The sequence below is a fragment of the Schistocerca nitens genome, chromosome 4, assembly GCF_023898315.1.
Source record: "Schistocerca nitens isolate TAMUIC-IGC-003100 chromosome 4, iqSchNite1.1, whole genome shotgun sequence".
NCBI classification, from domain to species: domain Eukaryota; kingdom Metazoa; phylum Arthropoda; class Insecta; order Orthoptera; family Acrididae; genus Schistocerca; species Schistocerca nitens.
In genome coordinates, this window is record NC_064617.1 from 122,244,715 (window position 1) to 122,268,452 (window position 23,738).

General features: G+C 40.0%; 1 protein-coding gene across 1 annotated transcript in view; it reads right to left on the minus strand.

Moving 5' to 3' along the window:
• Positions 1-23,738, minus strand: part of LOC126251607 (alanine aminotransferase 1-like) — an 86,902-nt gene that overhangs the window by 43,123 nt on the left and 20,041 nt on the right. Inside the window, exons 4-6 of the mRNA XM_049952143.1 lie at positions 23,583-23,713; positions 23,282-23,395; positions 23,054-23,183 (exon numbers count right to left, since the gene is read on the minus strand). Coding sequence (XP_049808100.1) covers positions 23,054-23,183; positions 23,282-23,395; positions 23,583-23,713 — 375 coding nt within the window. The remainder of the gene's footprint in view (positions 1-23,053; positions 23,184-23,281; positions 23,396-23,582; positions 23,714-23,738) is intronic.

Here is a 23,738-nt window from a genome sequence, read left to right on the forward strand (position 1 = left end):
TACGACCGAGGCACACAGGGCCAACACCCGGCATCATGGTGTGGGGAGCGATCTCCTACACTGGCCGTACACCACTGGTGATCGTCGAGGGGACACTGAATAGTGCACGGTACATCCAAACCGTCATCGAACCCATCGTTCTACCATTCCTAGACCGGCAAGGGAACTTGCTGTTCCAACAGGACAATGCACGTCCGCATGTATCCCGTGCCACACAACGTGCTCTAGAAGGTGTAAGTCAACTACCCTGGCCAGCAAGATCTCCGGATCTGTCCCCCATTGAGCATGTTTGGGACTGGATGAAGCGTCGTCTCACGCGGTCTGCACGTCCAGCACGAACGCTGGTCCAACTGAGGCGCCAGGTGGAAATGGCATGGCAAGCCGTTCCACAGGACTACTCGTCTCCATGGGAGAATAGCAGCCTGCATTGCTGCGAAAGGTGGATATACACTGTACTAGTTCCGAATTTGTGCATGCTCTGTTGCCTGTGTCTATGTGCCTGTGGTTCTGTCAGTGTGATCATGTGATGTATCTGACCCCAGGAATGTGTCAATAAAGTTTCCCCTTCCTGGGACAATGAATTCACAGTGTTCTTATTTCAATTTCCAGGAGTGTATACTGTGGTTGTATATTTTCACTGTTTGAGGCTTGGGAAGATGATATGAAATAAATGTTTATTTCTATTTTCTGTTTTTATTTCATGCACAGTATCCCATACATCTTGTTGGTAAACATTATGTATTGGACTCCTCCTGCTCTCTTAGATATGGTGCAGCCATAAACCTGAGGCTTTGCTACAGATTAATTTGTTACCACAAATTCTCTGTGAAACCCCAATCTCATAGAATTAGGGGAATAGTCTTTTCTGTTCATGAGTAAATATATAATTAATGCTGCTCCTGCTCTATGGTTGGCAAGTTTGTGTATATACTTTTCTCGAGTCAGTAAATTAATAATTCTCAAAGGGAGAACAATTCATTGCCAGTATTAGCATGTTAGTCTGCCATCATCATAAGTAAAAATTAATCTGCAGATCAGGTCCAGACTGTCAATACAACCAATATGCAATTTTATTTGATAACGTTTTTGGAGTTTGGAATAACAGTGCTTTTTTTCCTCTGGGACAACATCAAATAGTGAATAATAAAAGAATTTTGTCATTTAGCTATTGCAGCAATAGACAGTCAAATTACAAATGTTTAAAAAGTATACAGCATTTATACAAAAATTACTTTACACAAATTAAAAAACAATATGTTACAACAGATTTTCCATAAAGTAAAATATTCAAGCTAAAACAATTTGGGTAGTACATCTTAAATTGAAATCGTCAAGGAAATTAATATTTATACTCCTACATTTAAGTGAATAGGAAGGATTTACCGATAACCAACTGTACTACTTGTGCATGAATAAAGCTTCTACCCATTCTAGAGGCAGTTTGTTAAACAGCTTCATACTCACTACATTGCTGTTCTATGATTTAGATAATCTGCAGTAAGGTATGTGAAGATGCCTACATTACTGAAGATTGGGATACCACTCATCTGCTTTCACAAATGACCCTACAGATGACATTTTAAATTTTTACAACACTGTAATACCCATTGCCAATTATCAATGTATCAAATGACAAGTATTTTAATTAAAAGATGGGGCTCAGTATGTGGATAGGTGAATATAAATGGATCAGATTGTACAGTAAAAAGTAATAACAGGTTCTTAAGATATGTCATTACATGAAGCTGATGGGTGGTGTCCCATTCTTCAGTTAAACCCCAATTCCATGAGAGTAAATCCTGCCTAAGCTGGTATTCTGGTAAGTTAGTCTTTGTATACAGTAGAACAGTGTAAATGTGCAAGTTAAAACAGTTAATATTTACAAGCTGATAAACAATGGCTTACAGTCGGTGAGTTTTTCAGAGTTTGTAATAATTCTAATGTGTGGCTCCCATGTCAATTTATAATACCTAATAACTTAACACTACCTAGTCTTCTACTGGCAAATCTCAAACTAAGTAGTATGTTCAGTGAAGTTTGCACTAGTTTCTGTACGGTAATTTTTTCTTAAGTATTAAACTGTAGACGACTGCCAAATGAGGTATCTGTCACACGAAAATAAAATTTGACATAGATACAAGTCTCAGAGTACCTACTTCGATTCATTGTCAGTCTTTCCAATTACAGTACCTCATTTTCAATTAAATTATGCAAGGCGACTTACATGGTGAAAATAGTGCTGTCAGAGTTATGGAATTAGAAATTCGCATTTTCAAAATGCGAGTGACTGAAATTACAAAAAAATTTTTTCTCCTTCGGAGCTACAGTTTACGAGATTTGAACAATTTAATTCTGAAATGAGAAGTTTTAATGTTTGTTTACATATTTACTTACAAAAATAATGCATAATTTAGCAGGAAAGTGTTGAATGTCTTTATATACGTGACACTGCTGATTATAGAAATTCGCAGTTGCAAAACGCGTGAGTGACGGGAATTACGAAAAAGTATTTTCACCTTTGGAGCTATAGTTTACGAAATTTGAACAATTTAATTCTCCAGTGAGTAAGATTGGCGTTTGTTTACCGATTTATGTATAAAACACTACAAGTAGTCCACCAGGAAAGTGTTTAATGTTTTCATATAGGTGGCACAGAGCCTAACAAGCCGCTCTGTATTTCAGACCCCTAGTCATGACGCCATGAGTCACGCTGTGAGGCCTTGTTCCTAGGTGGTGTTGGTCTGAGGCACCAATGTTAACATGCAGCCATTCAGTTGTGGGCAGCATAGGAACTAACTCTTGGTAGTAAATAAAGCAACAGCAGGGACACTGACCTCTGTTTTTAAACATTTCTTTGCTAAGAAGGAGACCTAACCACTCTTCCAGTTTCCTTCTCACACTACTCAAAAATATCAGAGATATAGGTGTTCGTGTCAGCAGCATTGAGAAACAGCTAAAGAAAAAAAAAAAAAAAAAAAAAAAAAACACTAAAATTAAAAATAGCTCCTAACCCAATGGGATTTGTCACATTCTATACAGAATTTACTGTTGAGTTGGCTAATTTTAACCAGAATATAAAGCAGATTCCTTGAACACAAAAGTCAAGCCCAATGATAGAAGTGATCTACAAAACTACTGTCAAATCTCACTGACACCCACGTGTTGTAAAATTCTAGAATATATTCTGAACTCAAAGTAATGAACTTTCACAAACATCATGACCTCCTACAAGCCAACAAACATGGAGTCTGAAAACTTGATCAGGTGAAAACAAACTCTTACTTTTCTCACACTACATACTGAAAGTTATGGATCAAAGGCGCTCTGTTTCTGAAAATCATTTGACTCACTACAACATCTGTACTTATTATTGAAAGTATGATTGTGTAGGATATCAAGCAAACTTTATGGCTGGGATGAGGATTTATTGGTAATGAAAATGCAGAATGTTATCCTGACTAGAGTGTCAGCGACAAAAGTAGAAGTAAATTCAGATGTATTTTACGCATGTGTGTTGCGACCACTGCTGTTAATGTTCCATGTTAATAATCTGCCATACAACAATAATACTATATGGTTATGGCACAGAAAAGTAAGGGAAAGTAACGAAAATTTTTTGTTGAAAAATCATCTGCATTTCCACACGTCATGCAGAGTTAAGACAAGAGTCTGAAGTAGAAGTGAACCATTAATGCCACAAGTGTGTCAGAACTGGACACGCATTTGAGTACCATTGCCAGCTGCCAAGTTCCAAGTACACATTCGGGAGGGGGGGGGGGGGGGGAGGGCGGAGAGAGAGAGAGAGAGAGAGAGAGAGAGAGAGAGAGAGAGAGAGAGAGAGAGATTGATTTTTTTTGTTCATTTGGGACTACAGCATAGTAAAAGCCCATAATGACATTGTTATGAAGAAGGCCCAGAATAACTGCAATGTAGTTACATTGCAGCTATTCTGGACCTTCAAATAAGAGAAAGACATTTTTGTTAGCACATAAGACATGATGCAAGAAACGGTATCTCCTATGCAAGAGCACACAGTGGAAACCAGATGCAGCAATTAACAGCCTGCAACCGATTGTGCAAAACAAATATCACTGACAAAGAATAAGCAGGATAAATTGGGTCATTACGAACCGAACCTAACATCATACCCACCACACCCATCCCTTATAAATGTTCCACCTTTCCAGTTCTCACTGAGAGCTGATCACTGGGATCGATAGCATTCACAGTACTAGCACACTATTTCATGATTAGAACAGTGTAGTGAATCTATGTCCAAGATTTGTTCCACCACCTCCCATTAACCAGCTCAGGGTGTTGTCAAGATGCTGACCCACACTTTGTAAACTTCACATTGCTCACTGCCTGCCATGTTCTGCCTTCTGCACCACTATGATGCTAAGTGCTGGTCACACTAACTTCAACGTAGATGTCAGAAGTGAGGGCCTCTTGTGGCTCCTGTTTCCATCCATCACCTGTGCACCTCTGGGTGTTGAGACCTACCAGAGCAGTACAGAGGATATCAACCAACCACATGACTACAGACACTGCGTAAATTAGTGATGGGTCATTGACGATCACTATAGACTTCAGAGTGGAGTAGAGTACAGTCTGACAACTCTGTGTAAAACAAAATACATGCACTGTCCCAACAGCCACAGCTTGCCAGACACCATCTGTGTGACACAGACTACCAATGCAGCTGCCTCAGTGTGCAGAAGCTGAACTGGCCTAATGTCTCAGCACAAAGCCAGAAGCAGCTGAATGAGCTCAGCTGAGGCTGGTGAGGAAAGCACCGAGATATAAACGTACGAATAAAATGACTGACTCTAACAATGTTTTAATAGCATCGAGGATGCTTCACAGATTCTCCTCAGTCATCCTGGCAAAACAGGAGAGTTGTGTGCTTGCCCTCCTGCACTTTTGTCGGATGATGCAACCATCTACACTTAAGTACTATTTGAACATAGCTGCACAAATATCTTATCAGATGTTGATGTGTGTTCATACTAGTGCACAGATTAATAAAACTTGTTTTGTATGTTCAGTAATTTAAAATTTTCCACTTTATAATACACAGACAAGTAGTAGCTTAGGACTACAATATTAATGTTTCAGAACTGGGGTAAGTCCACACACACACACACACACACACACACACACACACACACACACACACATACTTGAGTTTCACAAAGGATATGAAATAGAATGATCACATAGGCTCAGTTGTAGGTGAGAAATATAGACTTCAGTTCATTGGCAGGATACTGAGTAAATGCTGCTAGTCTACATTTACATCCCACATTCGAATATTGGGGGTTGGGTTGTTTGGGGGAAGAGACCAAACAGCGAGGTCATTGGTCTCATCAGATTAGGGAAGGAAGTTGGTCGTGACCTTTCAAAGGAACCATCCTGGCATTTGCCTGAAACAATTTAGGGAAATCACGGAAAACCTAAATCAGGATGGCTGGATGCAGGATTGAACCATCATCCTCCCGAATGAGAGTCCAGTCATTCGAATACTGATCAAGTGTTTGGCAGACATACCAAACAGCAGTAACAGGTGATATTTAACATGTATAAAAAAGAACAACACGAATGATCAGATGCTAGTTTGACTCTCAGGAGTGCAGCACAGACATGTTAAAAAACCTGAACTGGCAGACATTTATGATCAGGCACTGATTGTCCCACAAAAGCCTACTTACAAAGTTTCAAGAACCTGCACTAAGTGAATAATTTAAAGATATTCCTCCTACATATCAATCCCACATGGTCTGTGAAGAAGGAATTAGACTAATTACAGCACACACATTGGAATGAGAAGAAACTACCATGTGGCACCATTCAACAGTGCCATCTGCAATGCACTTCAGATGATTGCAGAGCCTTGATTAAGTATTATTTGCACACTTCTTGTAAAGATAGTGAGGTGATAGCTGATGGGCGGAGGGTCAACAGCTTTCCTTTGTTACCAACCATTAGAGTCTTTGTTAGCAGATAGAACAGAGTTTATTCGGTTGTCTGCTATTATGCAAAAGTGACGATAGTGCCACAGCATTGCATGTAGGGCTGAGGATAGTAGTAAAACTTTTGGCAGTTTTTGACTCTTTCCAGTTCTGCTGATCTCATGCCACCATGAAGAGTGTTGTTCCTTGTGTGTATGCTCCACATTTGTTTCTTTCCATTCATAATAACACTAAACTCCAAGAGTGAGTTACACTTAAAAGCATGAGAAGTCTTATTTAATTCCTTTGCAACTACGGCCTGGGTATGAAATACCTCCACAGAAGAACACTAAGAATCTAACTTTATTGTCACAGTTCTGTGGGTTGAAATAAAACATCTCTTTAAAACCAGCTTATTCACTAATTGAAAATAATAAACTGGAAATTCACTAATTGAAAATAATAAATCGGAAATGAAATTGTTCTGGTAATTATTGCATTTGACATTTACAACACATCTCTGTTGACTCTTAAGGAATCATTGGTAGAGTCATGTACAATTAGTTTTCATCAACTGTGAAATTACTTTAGTTGACCAAGCATTTAGCACATCAGTAAGGAAAGATTAAACTTGATCATAGTTAACATTTCTGACCTACTGTTTATCAGTTACATTTATTTTCCCCACTCTATTAGGAAGCTTCTTTATTGGCTCTAAATGAGTACACATTTACATCTAACACTACTCACTCATTACAATAATACACTCTTGTGTTACAAACAATTCTAGCAATGGAACTTTATGGCTTAAAGTGTGTGACTATCTACAGAGTGTGAGTGTGTGCAATATTTTACTACATGTGAACATGCCTTTATACTAATGAAAATCATCAGGAAAACACGAGTACACTGGCAAAATCTGAGTATGAATTAAGGAGACAGTTATGGAGAGCAAAGAGCTGCCGTTGCAGATCTGCTAATACTTGGAGAAACACTAAATCAAAAAATGAAGGAAGCAATACACTTATGGCAGTGGCTGTGAAGACTTATTAATTTGTTGTGAAAATATGCAATATCTAGCACTGAACGTAAAACAGACAAAGGGAAGGGATGGCACTCTGAGATAATATGCAACACTGACTTTAAAATGGAAGGTGTCTCCGTTAGCACTTCATCACACTGAATTTAAATTAAGATACTGTAGTGAGACATCAAAGTCAGGTGGACAGTGTCTTGCTGAAATAAAAGACCTACAGAACCCACTGATATGGCACAACTGCTCAAACAGAAACTCACTGAAAAATCTGAAAGTCAGAGCAATACCAACACAAAGAATTCAGTATCCAGCATACCACAGAACTGGTGGGAACACAAAAAACACAGACAGTTACTGAACTTGTTCAATAGATGCTATGCTTCCAGCTGACAGAACAACACTAATAAAAGCCCCATGCTTTGATGTAGGATCTTTTTTTTTCTTTTTTTTTTAAAAAAAAAAAGAAAAAAAAAACACATTTCTTCAGAATGAAGATGAAATTTGCTAAATCAAATCTGGGAATAGACGAGAATCACACTTCTGAGACACTACAAGTATTTAACAGTGTTATGTCCAGATTTGGGTCGCGCGTGTGCATACGTACACGCATGCAATGGGAGGATAACGAAGATGACAGGGGAAAAATATCATCCAGCAGTAAAAAAGAGCTGTAAGGCTCAACTAATTAGGAAAGTACACTACACACAGGATGACAGTTAACAACTTACTTGATGAAAGAATTTTTTTCCTTCTCATGTAAATGGAAGGAGGAAGGAAGATAAAGTTAAACATCCCTTTGACGTCTAGGTCATTGGAGGCGGAACACAAGCTCTGATTTTGTCGAGGATGGGGAAGGGAATTAGCCATGCCCTTTGAAATGAACCATCCTGCCATTTGCCTGGAGTAATTTAGGGAAATTGCAGAAAGTCTAGATCTGAATGGTTGGACGTGGGTTTGTCATCCTCCCAAAAGGAAATCCAGTGTGCTAGTCAGTGTGCCATCTTTCTAGGTTCATGTAAATGGAGCAAAATGTAAGCAGGATGTCTTGAATGATGCCTATCATCCTACCAACATAACTGTTCAAAAATAAACATACATAGCATACATTAGTGTTTAAATTAGTTAAATAAAATTTTACCAATACAGAACAGATAGATTATTACTTAGTACATGGAGGAGGCAATGAGCTGCAGATAGCCACAATGAGAAAGAACACTAGAAATATTTTCAGCTTCAGAAATAGAACTTTCGCACATTCAAACAACAAGAACAGCAGCAACAGGCACATACATGGGCTCTGTCACTGGGCACTAGGGTCTTAGTTCTCATGACAGTGCGAAGTGCGAGAACTGTAGTTGTTTGAATGTATGAAGAGTTCTGCTTCTGAAGAATGACAGTCTGAAAGCTGAAAATATTTCTAATGTTCTCTTTCATTTCGGTTGTCTGCAACTCAACCCCTCCTCTATGTGGTGATAGCAATATATACTTTTCATGTTGTTGTTACTCTGTCCTGGACTTTCCATTGTTTAAAATAAAATTTTGTTAGGTATACAGAAGTAAAAGACACTATGAAAAAGAATTGAGTACATATTGCATGCTAGGGCATCGCAGTTCATCTCTGCTACATACCCTCACAACTTTAAGCTATACTTGATTTTAGATGAAATCCTAATTGGTCTGAACACACAGATACACTCTACAAGAAGGCATCAGCAAGTCTCCGCACCTAGCAAAAGTAAGTAAAATTCTGGCTTCCGAAGAAAACCAAAACTTGTATAGTCACTGACATATTAGCTGACTACAGTAATGTTACAGGAAAACATCTTTCTCAGGAAGTGCATGGTGCTTGCAGCTGGCGATGACTGTCTACACACTGAATATAGGGTACATGTTTCCATTCACATTGTCAGCTGTACCGTCTGATCAAGAAACAGTCACTGATGTTGTAACAAAGCATGTGGATTCCTTCCAGCTGTTATGTTCCTCCCCCCTCCCTCCCAAAAAAGAAAATATTCATTTACTCAAGTTATAGCTTCAATATAGTCATTTGTGTAACAAGTGCACAGTACCTAAAGATCTCAAATGCTGACCCATAGCTTAACCAACATAACTTTATTATCTATTACATTCCTTTGGCTATGAGGAGTAAAATGATCTAGCTAGTTTGCCTGAAAACTGTGTTAATTATAAATATTAGTAATTTCACATTTCATTATCATTGTTCGTATGTACACCATGCGTCACAAGGTGTTCAAACATAGTGAGAAAAGACTACACAGAAGGAGATTACAAATAATATTAACACATAAGGTCACTATTTTCGAACTCTGGAGTTTGGTACTTATTCAAGTTGCTTGCTGATGAGTGTTCATTTGTTGTCACATAACATTGGGAACAGTTCACACACTACACTAAAATGAGCTTTTCTGCACTTTATTTTGCAAGCCACAATATGAACAACCCTGTCAAAACAGCTGAACTGAACATTTATTTACACTCATTTACAAAATTTGCAGGTTGCAGAGGACAGAAGAAGATGAATAGCTTTCTTCAGAAATTCTGAAGGGAAACATTCATTTATCATGGACCACTGCTTCTTGTTTTCAAAACAGAAAGAGATCCCAGAGTTTCTAACAGCTTATGAATTTGAGGGGAAGCACTCTGAAGTGCAGAAATGAGATTCTCAAATACAGAAATGACAGCACACAGGAAAGCACAGTGCAACTTGTTTAAGCCCGAAGAGAGAAACAAACAGGTTTAAATAGTGTCATCGTTCTTCAACACAGGAGTGTCAGATTTTGAGGCAGATAGCAATCTCTTGGCGGCAACCACTTCTGAGGATTCGATAGCCTTCCTCTTTCCATGGTCTTTAGAACCACCGAGCTCAGCTTTTGGGAGTGTAAACGATGTTAAGCTACTTGATGCACACTGAGCACTAACACGCACCTCATCTTTAAAGAACCCAACTAATGGATCCCACTGTTCCAACAGTCTCTGTGGGCACTACCGTACAGATGGTCATTTTGTGCAAACATGTTCTACTATCTTCTTGTCGTGAAGCTCTTGGAATTTCTTAAGGCGTTCCTTCCTCTTGCAACTCTTTTCTAAATAATAGAAAATGTTGACTAAAATTTCATCAATCTTAACAGGCAAATTGCTTGCACCTACCTCAGCAGCCAAGTTAATCAAATGACATGAGCAACCCAGCACAAAGACATATGACTGTGATTCCCTTAAAACAGCAGCAATCCCATTTTCTTTCCAATCATGACTGGAGCATTGTCTGAACAGAATGCTGAACAATTTTCAGTTGGTATTTTGTAATACTTTAACTGTGAAATTAAGACATTCCCAATATTATTTCCCGTTGAATCAACCCGACTAATGGTTCAAATGGCTCTGAGCGCTATGGGACTTAACTGCTGTGGTCATCAGTCCCCTAGAACTTAGAACTACTTAAACCTAACTAACCTAAGGACATCACACACATCCATGCCCGAGGCAGGATTCGAACCTGCAACCGTAGCGGTCGCGCGGTTCCAGACTGTAGCGCCTAGAACCACTCTGCCACTCCGGCCGGCGCGACGACTAAGGGATAAAGCTTAGCATTACTGTCATTGCTCCCATCTCTAGCCAAAGTAAACGGTCCACATTGCATGCAACTAATGAGTTTTTTCCTTCAATCTGTAGCCATTCCTTTCTAAATATGTCAAGTCTTTATATGGCCACAACCATATCTTATTGCAATTTTTGAACCAGAGAAAATTTTCTTAAAAAGGGCACCAGCATGGTCAGCAGCAGCAACAGCTGCTAATCAATTAAAAATGAAGTGAACAAACATTCTGATCTTATTACATCAAGGTCAACTCCACGAGTAATAAAAAACTAATCAATTTTCCTACTGCTACCCTTCATTTTCTTATTGGAGGCATGTTTAACAGATTTAATATGATTTATTGCTTCAGTTCTTCCTCCGTAAGCAATGTTTATATCACACAAAGACATGGAACAGAATGCGAATGTTTCACCTTTCCGCGATCATATAATACATGGAAATTCGGCAGAATATGCATCCCTGAAAAACTGATGATATCGTTCCTTAGTTGGACCCATCATGAAAACACTAAATTGCACAAAAATTCGTCACAAAGTTGCACGAATACTAAAACATACAGCAAGCATAAACAAAAAGCTTTCCTGCTAACATGCAGTCGAAGCACAAAGAGTATGCAGCAATAATCAACGAGATACGATTATCGATAGAATATTCGATTGGCTTTTGCCGGCAGTGTTTCAAACACACAGAGTTAATGACAAAAGTGCAGCAATATTCTGTAAGAAGGGATTATCATTAATATTATCGGTTGACTTTCAGCCGAATTTTAAACACTCGCATCTCAGAATAGCAGCTATTATCAAAAGTCAGAACTGAAATGCGATAAGAATGCAGAGGGTGTGAACAAGCCCGGGAGTTGAAAATCCGGAAAAAAACAATGTCCATCCAGAAAGCCAGAAGCCTATCCCAAAATCCAGAAATCTTCTGGGAAAACTAGAAAGCTTAGCAAGTATGGGACAGTGTAACAAGTGAGTGATACAGTGACTTAATTTATATGCCACATGCTAATAACTGTGCTTAGCCCCCGGATGCATGGTGTCCGAAACAGACTTGTATGTACACTGATCAGCCAGAACATTATGACAACTGACCTACTATTATATAAACCTGTCCATACGATAGCAGTGTCACATGGCAAGGAATGACAGCTAGTCAGATACATGCACAGAGCATGTAGTATCAGTTTGGTTTTGTTTTGCCTTAGGGTGCAAAAAACAACTGGGGTTCTAAGCGCTCAACATAGTATCAGTGAGCATGCTGTCTGTGTGCAGAATGGAGAAGGTGCACAATATATCTGTGTTTGACTGAGGGCAGATCTGATGGTCCGCAGGCTCGGAATGAGTATTTCAGTAAACTGCACAATTTGTAAGGTATTAGAGGAGCGTTGTGCTGAGTGTCTTTAACACATGGCAAAATCAAGGTGAAACCACATCCAGATGTCATTGGGTTGGGCACCTATCCCTCACTATACATGTCTAATGTCATAGGCTGGGCAAACTGGTAGAAGACGACAGGCGACAAACTGTGGTGGAACTAACATCAAACTTTAATACTGGGCAGAGTACAAGTGTGTCTGAACACACAGTGCACCAAACACTCCTAACTATTGGCCTCTGCACACTAACCATTGGTGCTGCAGTCTGATGAATCACGATATGTTGTTCATCAAGCCGATGGAAGGGCATGAATCCATTGCCTTACAGGAGAATAGCTCCTTGGCACCTGTACTGCTGGACAGAGACAAACTGGCGGCGGCTCCATTATGCTCTAGGGACCATTCACATGGGCATCGATGGGTCCAGTGAAGCTATTGCAAGGTCTCATGATGGCCAAGGAGTATACTAATGGTTGTGGGTCAGGTATACCTCTACACGATGATTAAGTTTCCCAACGGCAGTGGCATTTTTTCAACAAGATAATGTGCCATATCACAAGGCCAGGAGTCTGAGTTGTTTGAGGAACACAGCTGAAGTAACAACTGATGTGCTGGCCCCCTCAACTCCCCAGATCTGAACCCAATCAAACACATCTGGGATGTGATTAAATGTGGCAACAGAGCTCACTGCCACCCTCCTCCCCCCCCCCCCTCTCGGAATTTACAGGAATTAGGTGACTTGGGTGTGCTGATGTGGTGCCAACTCCATCCATCGACCTACCAAGACTTTATTGCTTCCACGCTAAGATGTGTCACCGCTGTTATCCATGTCAACTATTACGTAGTTGGTCATAACGTTCTGGCTGATCAGTGTATATGCAGAGCCTGCATGGCCATGTCCTTATTTCAAATTTTTCTCTTTTTGTATACATATTTTTGAACTAATTTATTTATTTCAAATTTAGTCATATATTGAATTATTCCTGTGTTATATTGAAAGAAAATGATGGGCTCAAATAACATTATTATTTTTTTGAGAACTCTCAGAGTTCACATATGCAAATATTGACACTGTCCAGTCACTTTAATGTGACGACCTGCATAAGTAATATTTTTGCAGAGCAAACTGCAGTAAGACGGGCAGGAAGAGAGTCAGAGAGGTTCTAGAATGTACCAACAGGGATGTGGAGACGTGTGAAATCCAGTGTCTCGGCCAGCTGCACTAGGTTTCTTGGTTGAGGATCGACGGCATGTACCAGTCTGATCGAGGTGGTCCTACAGATTCTCAATTGGTTTTAACACCAATGAGTTTGATGGCCATGACAGTACAGTAAACTCATCCTGGTGCTCTTTGAACCCTGAATGTAGACTATGAGCTAAGACGTAGCATTATCCTGCAAGTAAGTGCCATAGTGCCGAGGGAAAACAAACTGCACGTACATACCAGCTCTGCTGCAAACCACTGCATAGTGTTTTACACTGGCATGACAATCAACCAGATGTCAACTAGAATGAACAGCTACCACCACACTGTTGCAAAAACAAGGTGGTCCACCCAATGGCACAACATGCAGCAGCGCACAACATCTGGAGTTGTCTCCTATATTCCTAAGTAATTCGTAAACAGCGTGTAAGGTTTGACATGATATCCAACAGGGAGATGCATGCTTGTGTTGATTGAATATGCCTTCCAGAATGAGGTCACACAGGGAATGCCACAAAAATATTCCCTGGGACATAATGCTGCCTCTATGGTTCAACAGGATAGTTATGTGTAAAATATGACTAAGCAAGTGGAGGCCACTTAACCTCCCCTACTCAATTCAGGAACCGTAGCAAGCCTCTGGAAGATTGGGACCCAACCCCTATGCGGAAACACAGTCAACACAGACAGGAGGGGGAGAAGTGGTCCTCTGAAGAATAGGAGGTTGGGCTATGGGCTAATAATCCATACCTGAAAAAAATTCTTATTGCAAAAGCTCAAGGAAATACAGCCACATGGACACTGAGGCAAAGACATGACAAGGTAACAAGGAATATGAGTAATGGATCATGGAATGTACAGACATTATATAGAATTGGAGCCCTTGGAAGCCTGATTGGAATAGTGAAAATGTACAAACAACGTGGCCTTTCAAGAGAAGACAAACTGGACAGGTATCATTCAGAAACAACAATGTACTATTTACTGCAGGAGTGAACACATTTGGGGTGGGATTTATAGTTAATCAAAGCACTGCATACCCAGTGATAGGATTTAAAACAATAAGTCCAAGGATATGTTGTAAGTGAATAAAGAGGAAGTTCTTTAATGCCAGTCTCCTAAATGCACATGCCCCTACCAAGGGGAAGACAGTAGAAGAGGAGACCTTCTACGAGGAACTGGAGCAAGGTTTCTGACAATGTCCAAAAAATGATATAAAAATGATAGGTGATATGGATGCTTCCCTACCATTGCTAAATACAGCCTTCATAAAGAGAGTAATGACACTTAACTCTGCACGAAATTTTGCAGCATTACTTAACATGACAGTTTCTAGCATGTGGTTCCAGCATAAGAATATCCTTATAATTACCTGGGTGTCACCACACACCAATACTACAAACCAAATTGATCATAGTCCAGGCATGGCTCTAATGTGCTGGACAGCTGTAATTTCAGAGGTGCTAATACGGACTCTGGTCATTATCTCCTCATAGTAAAAATTCGAGATAGAATTTTGAATGCAACTAAAGTTAAAAGGGAAAGACTAAGTATATCATCTCAGATCTTAGGGACCCAAGTGAGACTGAACACTTAGCTATCAATTTGGAAAATTGACTGACAGAAATCCTTCAAAACTATACTCTTAACATAAATTACCAGTGGAATAATGTCAGAAATGAAATACATGTTGCTGCAGAGGAAGTGATTAGTATGATTAAGAGTATGAGAAGGCAACAAGAACAAAGAATGAAGCAAAAGCACAAGTTCGAGTCTCAGTCTGGCACACAGTTTTAATCTGCCAGGAAGTTCCATACCAGTGCACACTCCGCTGCAGAGTGAAAATCTCATTCTGGAAGAATGATGCAAATAAAAAATGCAGGCCAGAAGAACAAGAATGCTAGTAGATGAATATGGGAAAAAAGCATGCAGAAGAGCAGATTCTGAAAGCAAACAGGTGAAGCTTTTTCAAAAGGCAGTTGCAGGACACCAATCCCTGAATAATACCAATGAAAGCAGGAAATTCTACAGAAAGGTCAATCAATAACTTTAGAAACAAATTTCAAGCAAAAACAAAACAATGAAGAAGAAAAAATAGTGAACTAATAGTGTGACAGAAAGAAGTGTTACATTGTCTTAGTACTTTAAGGAATTACTATATTCTAAGAATGCTGAAGCATGGGAACTAAATGAAAAACCAAAAACCAAAATAAGAGGAAAATGGGATGCCTTCAAAGCAAGAGATTTGTTTAGCACTAAAGGAACAAGCCAACAGTAAGACATCTGGCAATGACAACCTGCCAGCTGAGCATATTACATATGGTGGAGAGCATCTAGTTAGATGCATGCACACCCTGCTCTCAGATACATGGATACAAAGAGTCATCCCAGATGACTGGAATAATGATGTAATGTGTGCTATTCATAAGAAAGGGGACATAGTGGACTTCCTGGAATGTGCAAACTATAGGGAAATTACACTATTGAACACCACATACCAAACATTCTCCTCTGCTTTGTGTCTGTGTAAAACCCTTTACAGGAAAGGCAACTTGGGGAGATCACGCAGGCTTTACACCTGGCAAATCAACTATTGATCAAATATCCACCCTGAGACACGTATTGGAAAAACAAGGTAATAGAGTAAAGAAAGTAGCATATGACACCATAAAAAGAAATAAGGTTACTGAAGCCACAAATGGACTGGGCATACCGCAACATTTAATACATCTCATATGTTCGACTATGGGCAAAATAGAATGTGAACTACAGATACAAGGAAATTTAACACCAAGATTTGAAACAAACTGGACTGAGGCAAGAGGATGCACTCCCATGTATGCTTCTTAGCATAGTCCTAGAGAAGGTAACAAGGACAGCTCAAGTCAACACAACAGGCACACTATACAGTAGAATGGTGCAGGTACTGGCCTATGCAGATGGTGTGGATATTATTGCAAGAACAGAACTAGCTGCTAAAGAGACATATAGGGCACTGGTGACAGTAGCAACAGAAATCTGACTGGAAGTGAATATCAATTAAACCAAATACATGTGAATAATGTCACCAGAAACTGACCAGGTGCAAATAGAATCTATTAGTGAATTTGTCTATCTGGGAAAACTGGGAATATCACAGAATGATATCAGTATGAAAATTAGTAGCACACCCACCTAGCAAATAAATGCTATTGTGGGCTGGAACTGTATAAAATTTTAATACATCCAGTATTAACATATGGCTCAGAAAGATGGACAGTGACAACAGTGAGAAAAACTAATTGGATGTTTTCAACAATAGATGTTAATCAATATCTATGAGGTGACTTATGAAGATGGAGGGTGGTGTACACAATATAATTTTGAACTTTACAGATTATATGAAGATCTTGAAATTATGAAGTTCATTAAAATAAATGACCCAAAATGGGACAGTCATGTTTTTTTGCACGGTGCCAAACCCAGTGGGATGAAGCAGCAGGGGGAAAACCAACATGCAAGAATGTTTATAAATTATTGGTGTGGGACGAATGGAATCAGGTTATAGAGCATGTCTAGGCCGAGCAACAGCAACAGCAACAGCAACAGCAACAGCAACAGCAACAGCAACAGCAACAGCAACAAAAGCAACAGCAACAGCAACAAAAGCAACAGCAACAGCAACAAAAGCAACAGCAACAGCAACAAAAGCAACAGCAACAGCAACAAAAACAACAGCAACAGCAACAAAAACAACAGCAACAGCAACAAAAACAACAGCAACAGCAACAAAAACAACAGCAACAGCAACAGCAACAAAAACAACAGCAACAGCAACAAAAACAACAGCAACAGCAACAAAAACAACAGCAACAGCAACAAAAACAACAGCAACGATCCCTCCTTCAGCCTGTTGCAAGGTATCTGCTTTCAGATGTTTCATGTTATACAGGCCAATGGCCACCTTTCACATGGAGCATAAAATGTGATTAATCTGAAAAGTCAATGGACATTTAATTGTGTTATTGGCATGCAAATTCCACCTTTGTCACCGTTGTATAGCAGTCGTATGGGTGTCTGAACCAGGCACCAGCTGCGGAGGTCCATAAACAGCAACATTAACTGAATGGTTGTCGAGGCAACGCTGTTGATTGCTGCTTGGTTCATGTGAGATGTCAGCTGCTCAACAGCTGCATATCTATTCCCCCATACACATGTATGCAGCTGTTATTCACCCCTGTCATCTATGGCCCATGGTGTACCACAGCTGCCTTGGTGCCAGTTTTGGATAGCACCATTTTCCCATGCACAGTATATCACAGCATCATACAAAAAGTTTACGAATTTATTCGTTTCGGAAATCGTTCTACCCTTGGCCCAAAAGCCAATGATGATGCCCTTCCGGATATCAGATAAATCACTTCATTTCTGTATTATGACAATGACTGCACTGTTTTCCGCATCCCCCTTCAACAACACACTTTATATACCCTCCACTGCTAGTGCTGTCACCTACTGTGTGTGGGGGTCATTGTATGCTGATGTCTAATATTGGTGATACCTTAATGCGGTGGGACAGTGTACAATAATGCACTTATAAGTTGCTATTCTACATGCTACAAGAGTTACGAAGTTCCGTTCCTTTAATTACAACATCCTCATTTTTCACAATAATAGGAATCTTAAGCCATATTCCAACATACAATAATTATAAAATTTTCACAAAATCTTGCCTCAGGAGCCAGACTCGTCATGCGTGCAAGAGTTGCATTGGCATCAGTGTGCGTGTAGATTGTCTATTTTCCATGAAGGCCTTGTTAGCCGAAATCTCACTTTCTGACAGTTTTTTTGTGCCTATGCACAACTCAGCATCTCCCCTATAAGGTGAGTAGCAACTCTCCTTTTATAATATTGTTACATTCGATCCAGGATTTTAAATGGTTTGCTTTTCTTATGTTTGTTATATTGACAATATTTGCACCTTTGAACCCTTTCCCCTTCCCTGATTCAGTAACTGGTTCATCACTGATACAGCATTTTGCACAAGACATCTGTGGGAGACTAGGGATCTCAATTTGAAGCTCCATTAGTGATCTTACTATTTTCTCTACTGAATCACTTAGGACCAAACTCTTTCTATTGGTTCTTCCACTATGGTATATATATGTTGGACAGAAAATAAAATTTCACTGTTCATTGCTACAACGTTCATTATCTTCATCTAGAATGCAAATGGCCATCTCCTTGTTTGCCTCTTTGCAGGTATAATATCAAACCATCTGGTCTATTTTACCTACTCCAGCCTGTGTGGAGTTATAGAACGTCATTATACCTGGCTCTTTTTTGAGCAAGTTTGATCAATGTCTGTCATGATGCATTGTGCTAATGAGAACTACTGAGTTTGTCTCTTTTTGGAAACATAACTCACCATTGTGATTTCACCTATAAAGGCAAATAATGAGGAATTCATTGCTCCTGAAATGGATGATTTCACTTCATTGGGGATTTCTGGTTTATTTTGTTTTATTGTCCCCAACACTGTAATTTGCTTCTGAAGCATGTCTTCTCCCAGCTGTATACTAGTAACAAAGTTGTCAACAGTAATATTTCTGGATGATCCTATGCTTTTAGCAAGATCTTTCACCACATTAAATCCACAATTTTTTTTAACGGTTTCATGTAGCTAGCTTCTCACATACACAATTCCATCTGCAGCATCACATAACTAAAGTATCTTTCTGCCATAGTTTGTGGGTTTGGTGTATCCTGGAGAAAGTCGCACTTTCACAGAATGGAATAGCTGTTCAGCAACTGTGAACAAATCATTAGGAATCCTGTTTCAACATTTGTCGAGAACAAGTTCCCATTTATAGTGAATAGATGTAAGTTTGCTATCTAAAGATTGATCTTCACAGATGCACCTATCATCAAATTGTATTCTTCTCCTCATGTCCTCAAATCTATTTACTCAGATTATGGCTTTATATGTAGGATTTGCCTTTCCATTCAAAAATTATCCTCTTAAAGGGATATCCAAACTCTTCTCAACCCCAGCACACTGCAAAAGTCAAGAAAACCCTCCATTTTAACACGTGAAATGTTTCTCCATGTTTTACCATGAGGAATCACCACTTTTTGCCTTTTATATTTGTGCTGCTTATGACTTCATCTAGTATTTCCTTGGACATGAAATAAGTCACAGACATCCTTAAGGTTACAGGTTTTCAATACACAAACTAGACCAGTTGCCTTCTCATGATAATGCGAACAAGTGTGCAAGAACTAGCAGGAGGATCTAAAATTAAATGGTTCCATTACGAATAATGTATGTCACGGCATCTCCGAGTATTTGATGTGGAACTTCAATTTCAGCCTCCAATGAACTAATATTATTTGAAGTACTGTGCTCTTCCAGAACGTTCACATCAGTATGTATGAAGTTTAATTCTTCACTACGTCTATCTGTAAAAATACTTACTTCTTCACATGAATCGGCTACTTCAAGCCACTGAGTGACAACACTTTCAAAATTAGCTGCAGATGTACATACTGACTTTTTCCAGATGAATCCATAATTTAAAAAAATTAAAAAAAAATAATACACTCCTGGAAATTGAAATAAGAACACCGTGAATTCATTGTCCCAGGAAGGGGAAACTTAATTGACACATTCCTGGGGTCAGATACATCACATGATCACACTGACAGAACCACAGGCACATAGACATAGGCAACAAAGCATGCACAATGTCGGCACTAGTACAGTGTATATCCACCTTTTGCAGCAATGCAGGCTGCTATTCTCCCATGGAGACGATCGTAGAGATGCTGGATGTAGTCCTGTGGAACGGCTTGCCATGCCATTTCCACCTGGCGCCTCTGTTGGACCAGCGTTCGTGCTGGACGTGCAGACCGCGTGAGACGACGCTTCATCCAGTCCCAAACATGCTCAATGGGGGACAGATCTGGAGATCTTGCTGGCCAGGGTAGTTGACTTACACCTTCTAGAGCACATTGGGTGGCACGGGATACATGCGGACGTGCATTGTCCTGTTGGAACAGCAAGTTCCCTTGCTGGTCTAGGAATGGTAGAACGACGGTTTGGATGTACCGTGCACTATTCAGTGTCCCCTCGACGATCACCAGTGGTGTATGGCCAGTGTAGGAGATCGCTCCCCACACCATGATGCCGGGTGTTGGCCCTGTGTGCCTCGGTCGTATGCAGTCCTGATTGTGGCGCTCACCTGCACGGCGCCAAACACGCATACGACCATCATTGGCACCAAGGCAGAAGCGACTCTCATCGCTGAAGACAACACGTCTCCATTCGTCCCTCCATTCACGCCTGTCGCGACACCACTGGAGGCGGGCTGCACGATGTTGGGGCGTGAGCGGAAGACGGCCTAACGGTGTGCGGGACCGTAGCCCAGCTTCATGGAGACGGTTGCGAATGGTCCTCGCCGATACCCAGGAGCAACAGTGTCCCTAATTTGCTGGGAAGTGGCGGTGCGGTCCCCTACGGCACTGCGTAGGATCCTACGGTCTTGGCGTGCATCCGTGCGTCGCTGCGGTCCGGTCCCAGGTCGACGGGCACATGCACCTTCCGCCGACCACTGGCGACAACATCGATGTACTGTGGAGACCTCACGCCCCACGTGTTGAGCAATTCGGCGGTACATCCACCCGGCCTCCCGCATGCCCACTATACGCCCTCGCTCAAAGTCCGTCAACTGCACATACGGTTCACGTCCACACTGTCGCGGCATGCTACCAGTGTTAAAGACTGCGATGGAGCTCCGTATGCCACGGCAAACTGGCTGACACTGACGGCGGCGGTGCACAAATGCTGCGCAGCTAGCGCCATTCGACGGCCAACACCGCGGTTCCTGGTGTGTCCGCTGTGCCGTGCGTGTGATCATTGCTTGTACAGCTCTCTCGCAGTGTCCGGAGCATGTATGGTGGGTCTGACACACCGGTGTCAATGTGTTCTTTTTTCCATTTCCAGGAGTGTAATATTGCATGTCACTGCCAACAAATGATGCAAAACTAACAACTCATGAGGGTAACAATACTGGCATTGGGGCAACATACAAACTAAACTAACTGTGACAGTAACAATAGCAACAAAGAACAATGATACTGTGCGACAATACAGCATGCGGCTGCAAAACGCTGGAAGATATACTGACCTCTCAAGTACAAGTGACTCATTTTTTCTCTTATAAATAGCATTACCGCTGTTGCTAACATCACTGCCTCTACCGTAATTATTGTTGAATTAATTGCTGCTTGTAAACAAGTGTAGAAGTCGATATGGAATGGAGAACATGTTCAATTGTAAAGGGGGGGGGGGGGCGCGCTCTGAGGCCCTGCATATGCGTTAACAGTATTTTGCAAATATTTTGAACTGTACAAAAAAAACTGAAAAAATTTAGCCCAGACTCAACAAGAGGGATGTCACAGGGTAAGCAGGAGGTTGTTGGAAAGGAGTTTGAAATCAAGTCAAGAATTACAGGATATTTTAAAAAGTAAGATCTTAAGGGCCTCCAACGCCCTGTGTATACATTATACGGTTAATTATATACATGTTAGGTTACTGTACTCTAACAATATTTCAGAATATCAGTGCAGTATGTGGCTGTCAGTTTATCTGTGCCACAATTACAGTAAACGAGACTAACTGGCAATGAACAGTAGTTCACGCAGTGCCTAAATGTACTGACGTGTGTGAACTGCAAATTTGGTGTAGATTAGATTGACAATAGCCTTCTTTCCACAACCACTTAACAGCCAGTTACCAAAGGCAATCTGAACGTTTACTCCACATTAGGCTACTGCAGAACAACACTGTGGTTGTACACTGCCTGTCGATTGGTATTTGGCATTTTCAATATCTGATCTGTGGACACAATGTCATGCCTCTGACCTTTTAAATCCCTGAAATTTCTGTAGTTGTGAACAGGCTAAACATTTAACCAGTGCGTAATTACACATATTTATATCTAAAAACAAAGATGATGTGACTTACCAAATGAAAGTGCTGGCAGGTCGACAGACACACAAACAAACACAAACATACACACAAAATTCAAGCTTTCGCAACAAACTGTTGCTTGAATTTTGTGTGTGTGTTTGTGTGTGTGTCGACCTGCCAGCACTTTCATTTGGTAAGTCACATCATCTTTGTTTTTAGATATATTTTTCCTACGTGGAATGTTTCCCTCTATTATAACCATATCATTACACATATTTAATTATCTATAGTGGTCAAATGTTTGTAATCCAAAACAAGTTAATAAAATCTAACAATAGTGTTTTTCTTTCTGTGAAATACACTGTCTCGCCAGATCATGTTTGTATCAAATAAGAATTAGATAAGGACTGAAAACTGAGACCTCAAAAGAAGTTTTGCCATAGTATCAGAACTATCGGATGTCTGACCAAATTTTAAATGAAATGAAACTGACATGTTACAGAAACACTACAGTGATGCATGATGGAAAGAACAATACATGTAAGAATTCCAGTTACAGCTCAACAAAACATTACAATGCAAACATACAAACTTCTAGCATGTTTTAAAAATCCAATTACTACCTGTACCATCATTCTGTGTGTTACACTGATCCAAAATCCAGTCTGTTCTCCATGCTACTGTCCAACAATATACCATCCTCAGTACAACTGAATATTATAAAAATGGCTGCAGAGACGAGTCATGGGTTTAGCTTAAAAGGTACGTGTGCAATATGAATATTTGGAATTAATTTAATGAAAATGTCAAGGCACTTCAAGTTAAACATGTGATAGTGTTTCCTGATATCTATAATTTGTAAATTTATGAAAACTGGCTTGCAAAATTTCTAAAAGTATCATTTTCGAATGGTCTTACCAGTTGGATTTCCAGGATTGATAATCACAATGGCACGAGGGTTACACACTTTTTTAGCCTCAGCTATGGACCGTTTCAGTTCAGTTACATCTAAGCCCCAGCCCTTGTCTTCATCAAGGTAATATGGTACCTGAAATATTTACATTTACTCGCACAACTAACCTGGATATCGGTCATAAAAAGTACTTGACATTCAGAGAATGTGAAAGAAAAGTCAATTATACTAACCTGCGCCATGTTAAATTCTGAAAGAGTAGCAGAGTACAATGGATACTGAGGAATTGGAATCATGACACCAGGTCTCTTCCCATTTACTTCTGCTATCAATAACTTCATCACTGACTGAAACATTATTCAAAACACGTAAGTAAATTGCTGCTGCCTTTAGCTATTGTCAACTAAGGGAAAATTATTTGTAAAACAAGGTATGCCAATTTATGACTACTGTGTTCAACAATAACACTGAACTCCACTTATAATTTGTTACAATTCAAACAATTTAACAAAAAAAGATAAACTGTTCAGTCACCTTTATGCCTTCAGAGGCACCAGCTGACAAAATAACATCCTCCCAACAGCTTGGAATACAATCTCTCCTCTCTATGTATTCAGCTACATGTCTCCTGATAATTTCAATTCCCGGAGAATCAGAATATGACCCTTTAAACATAGAATAGTTGAGAAA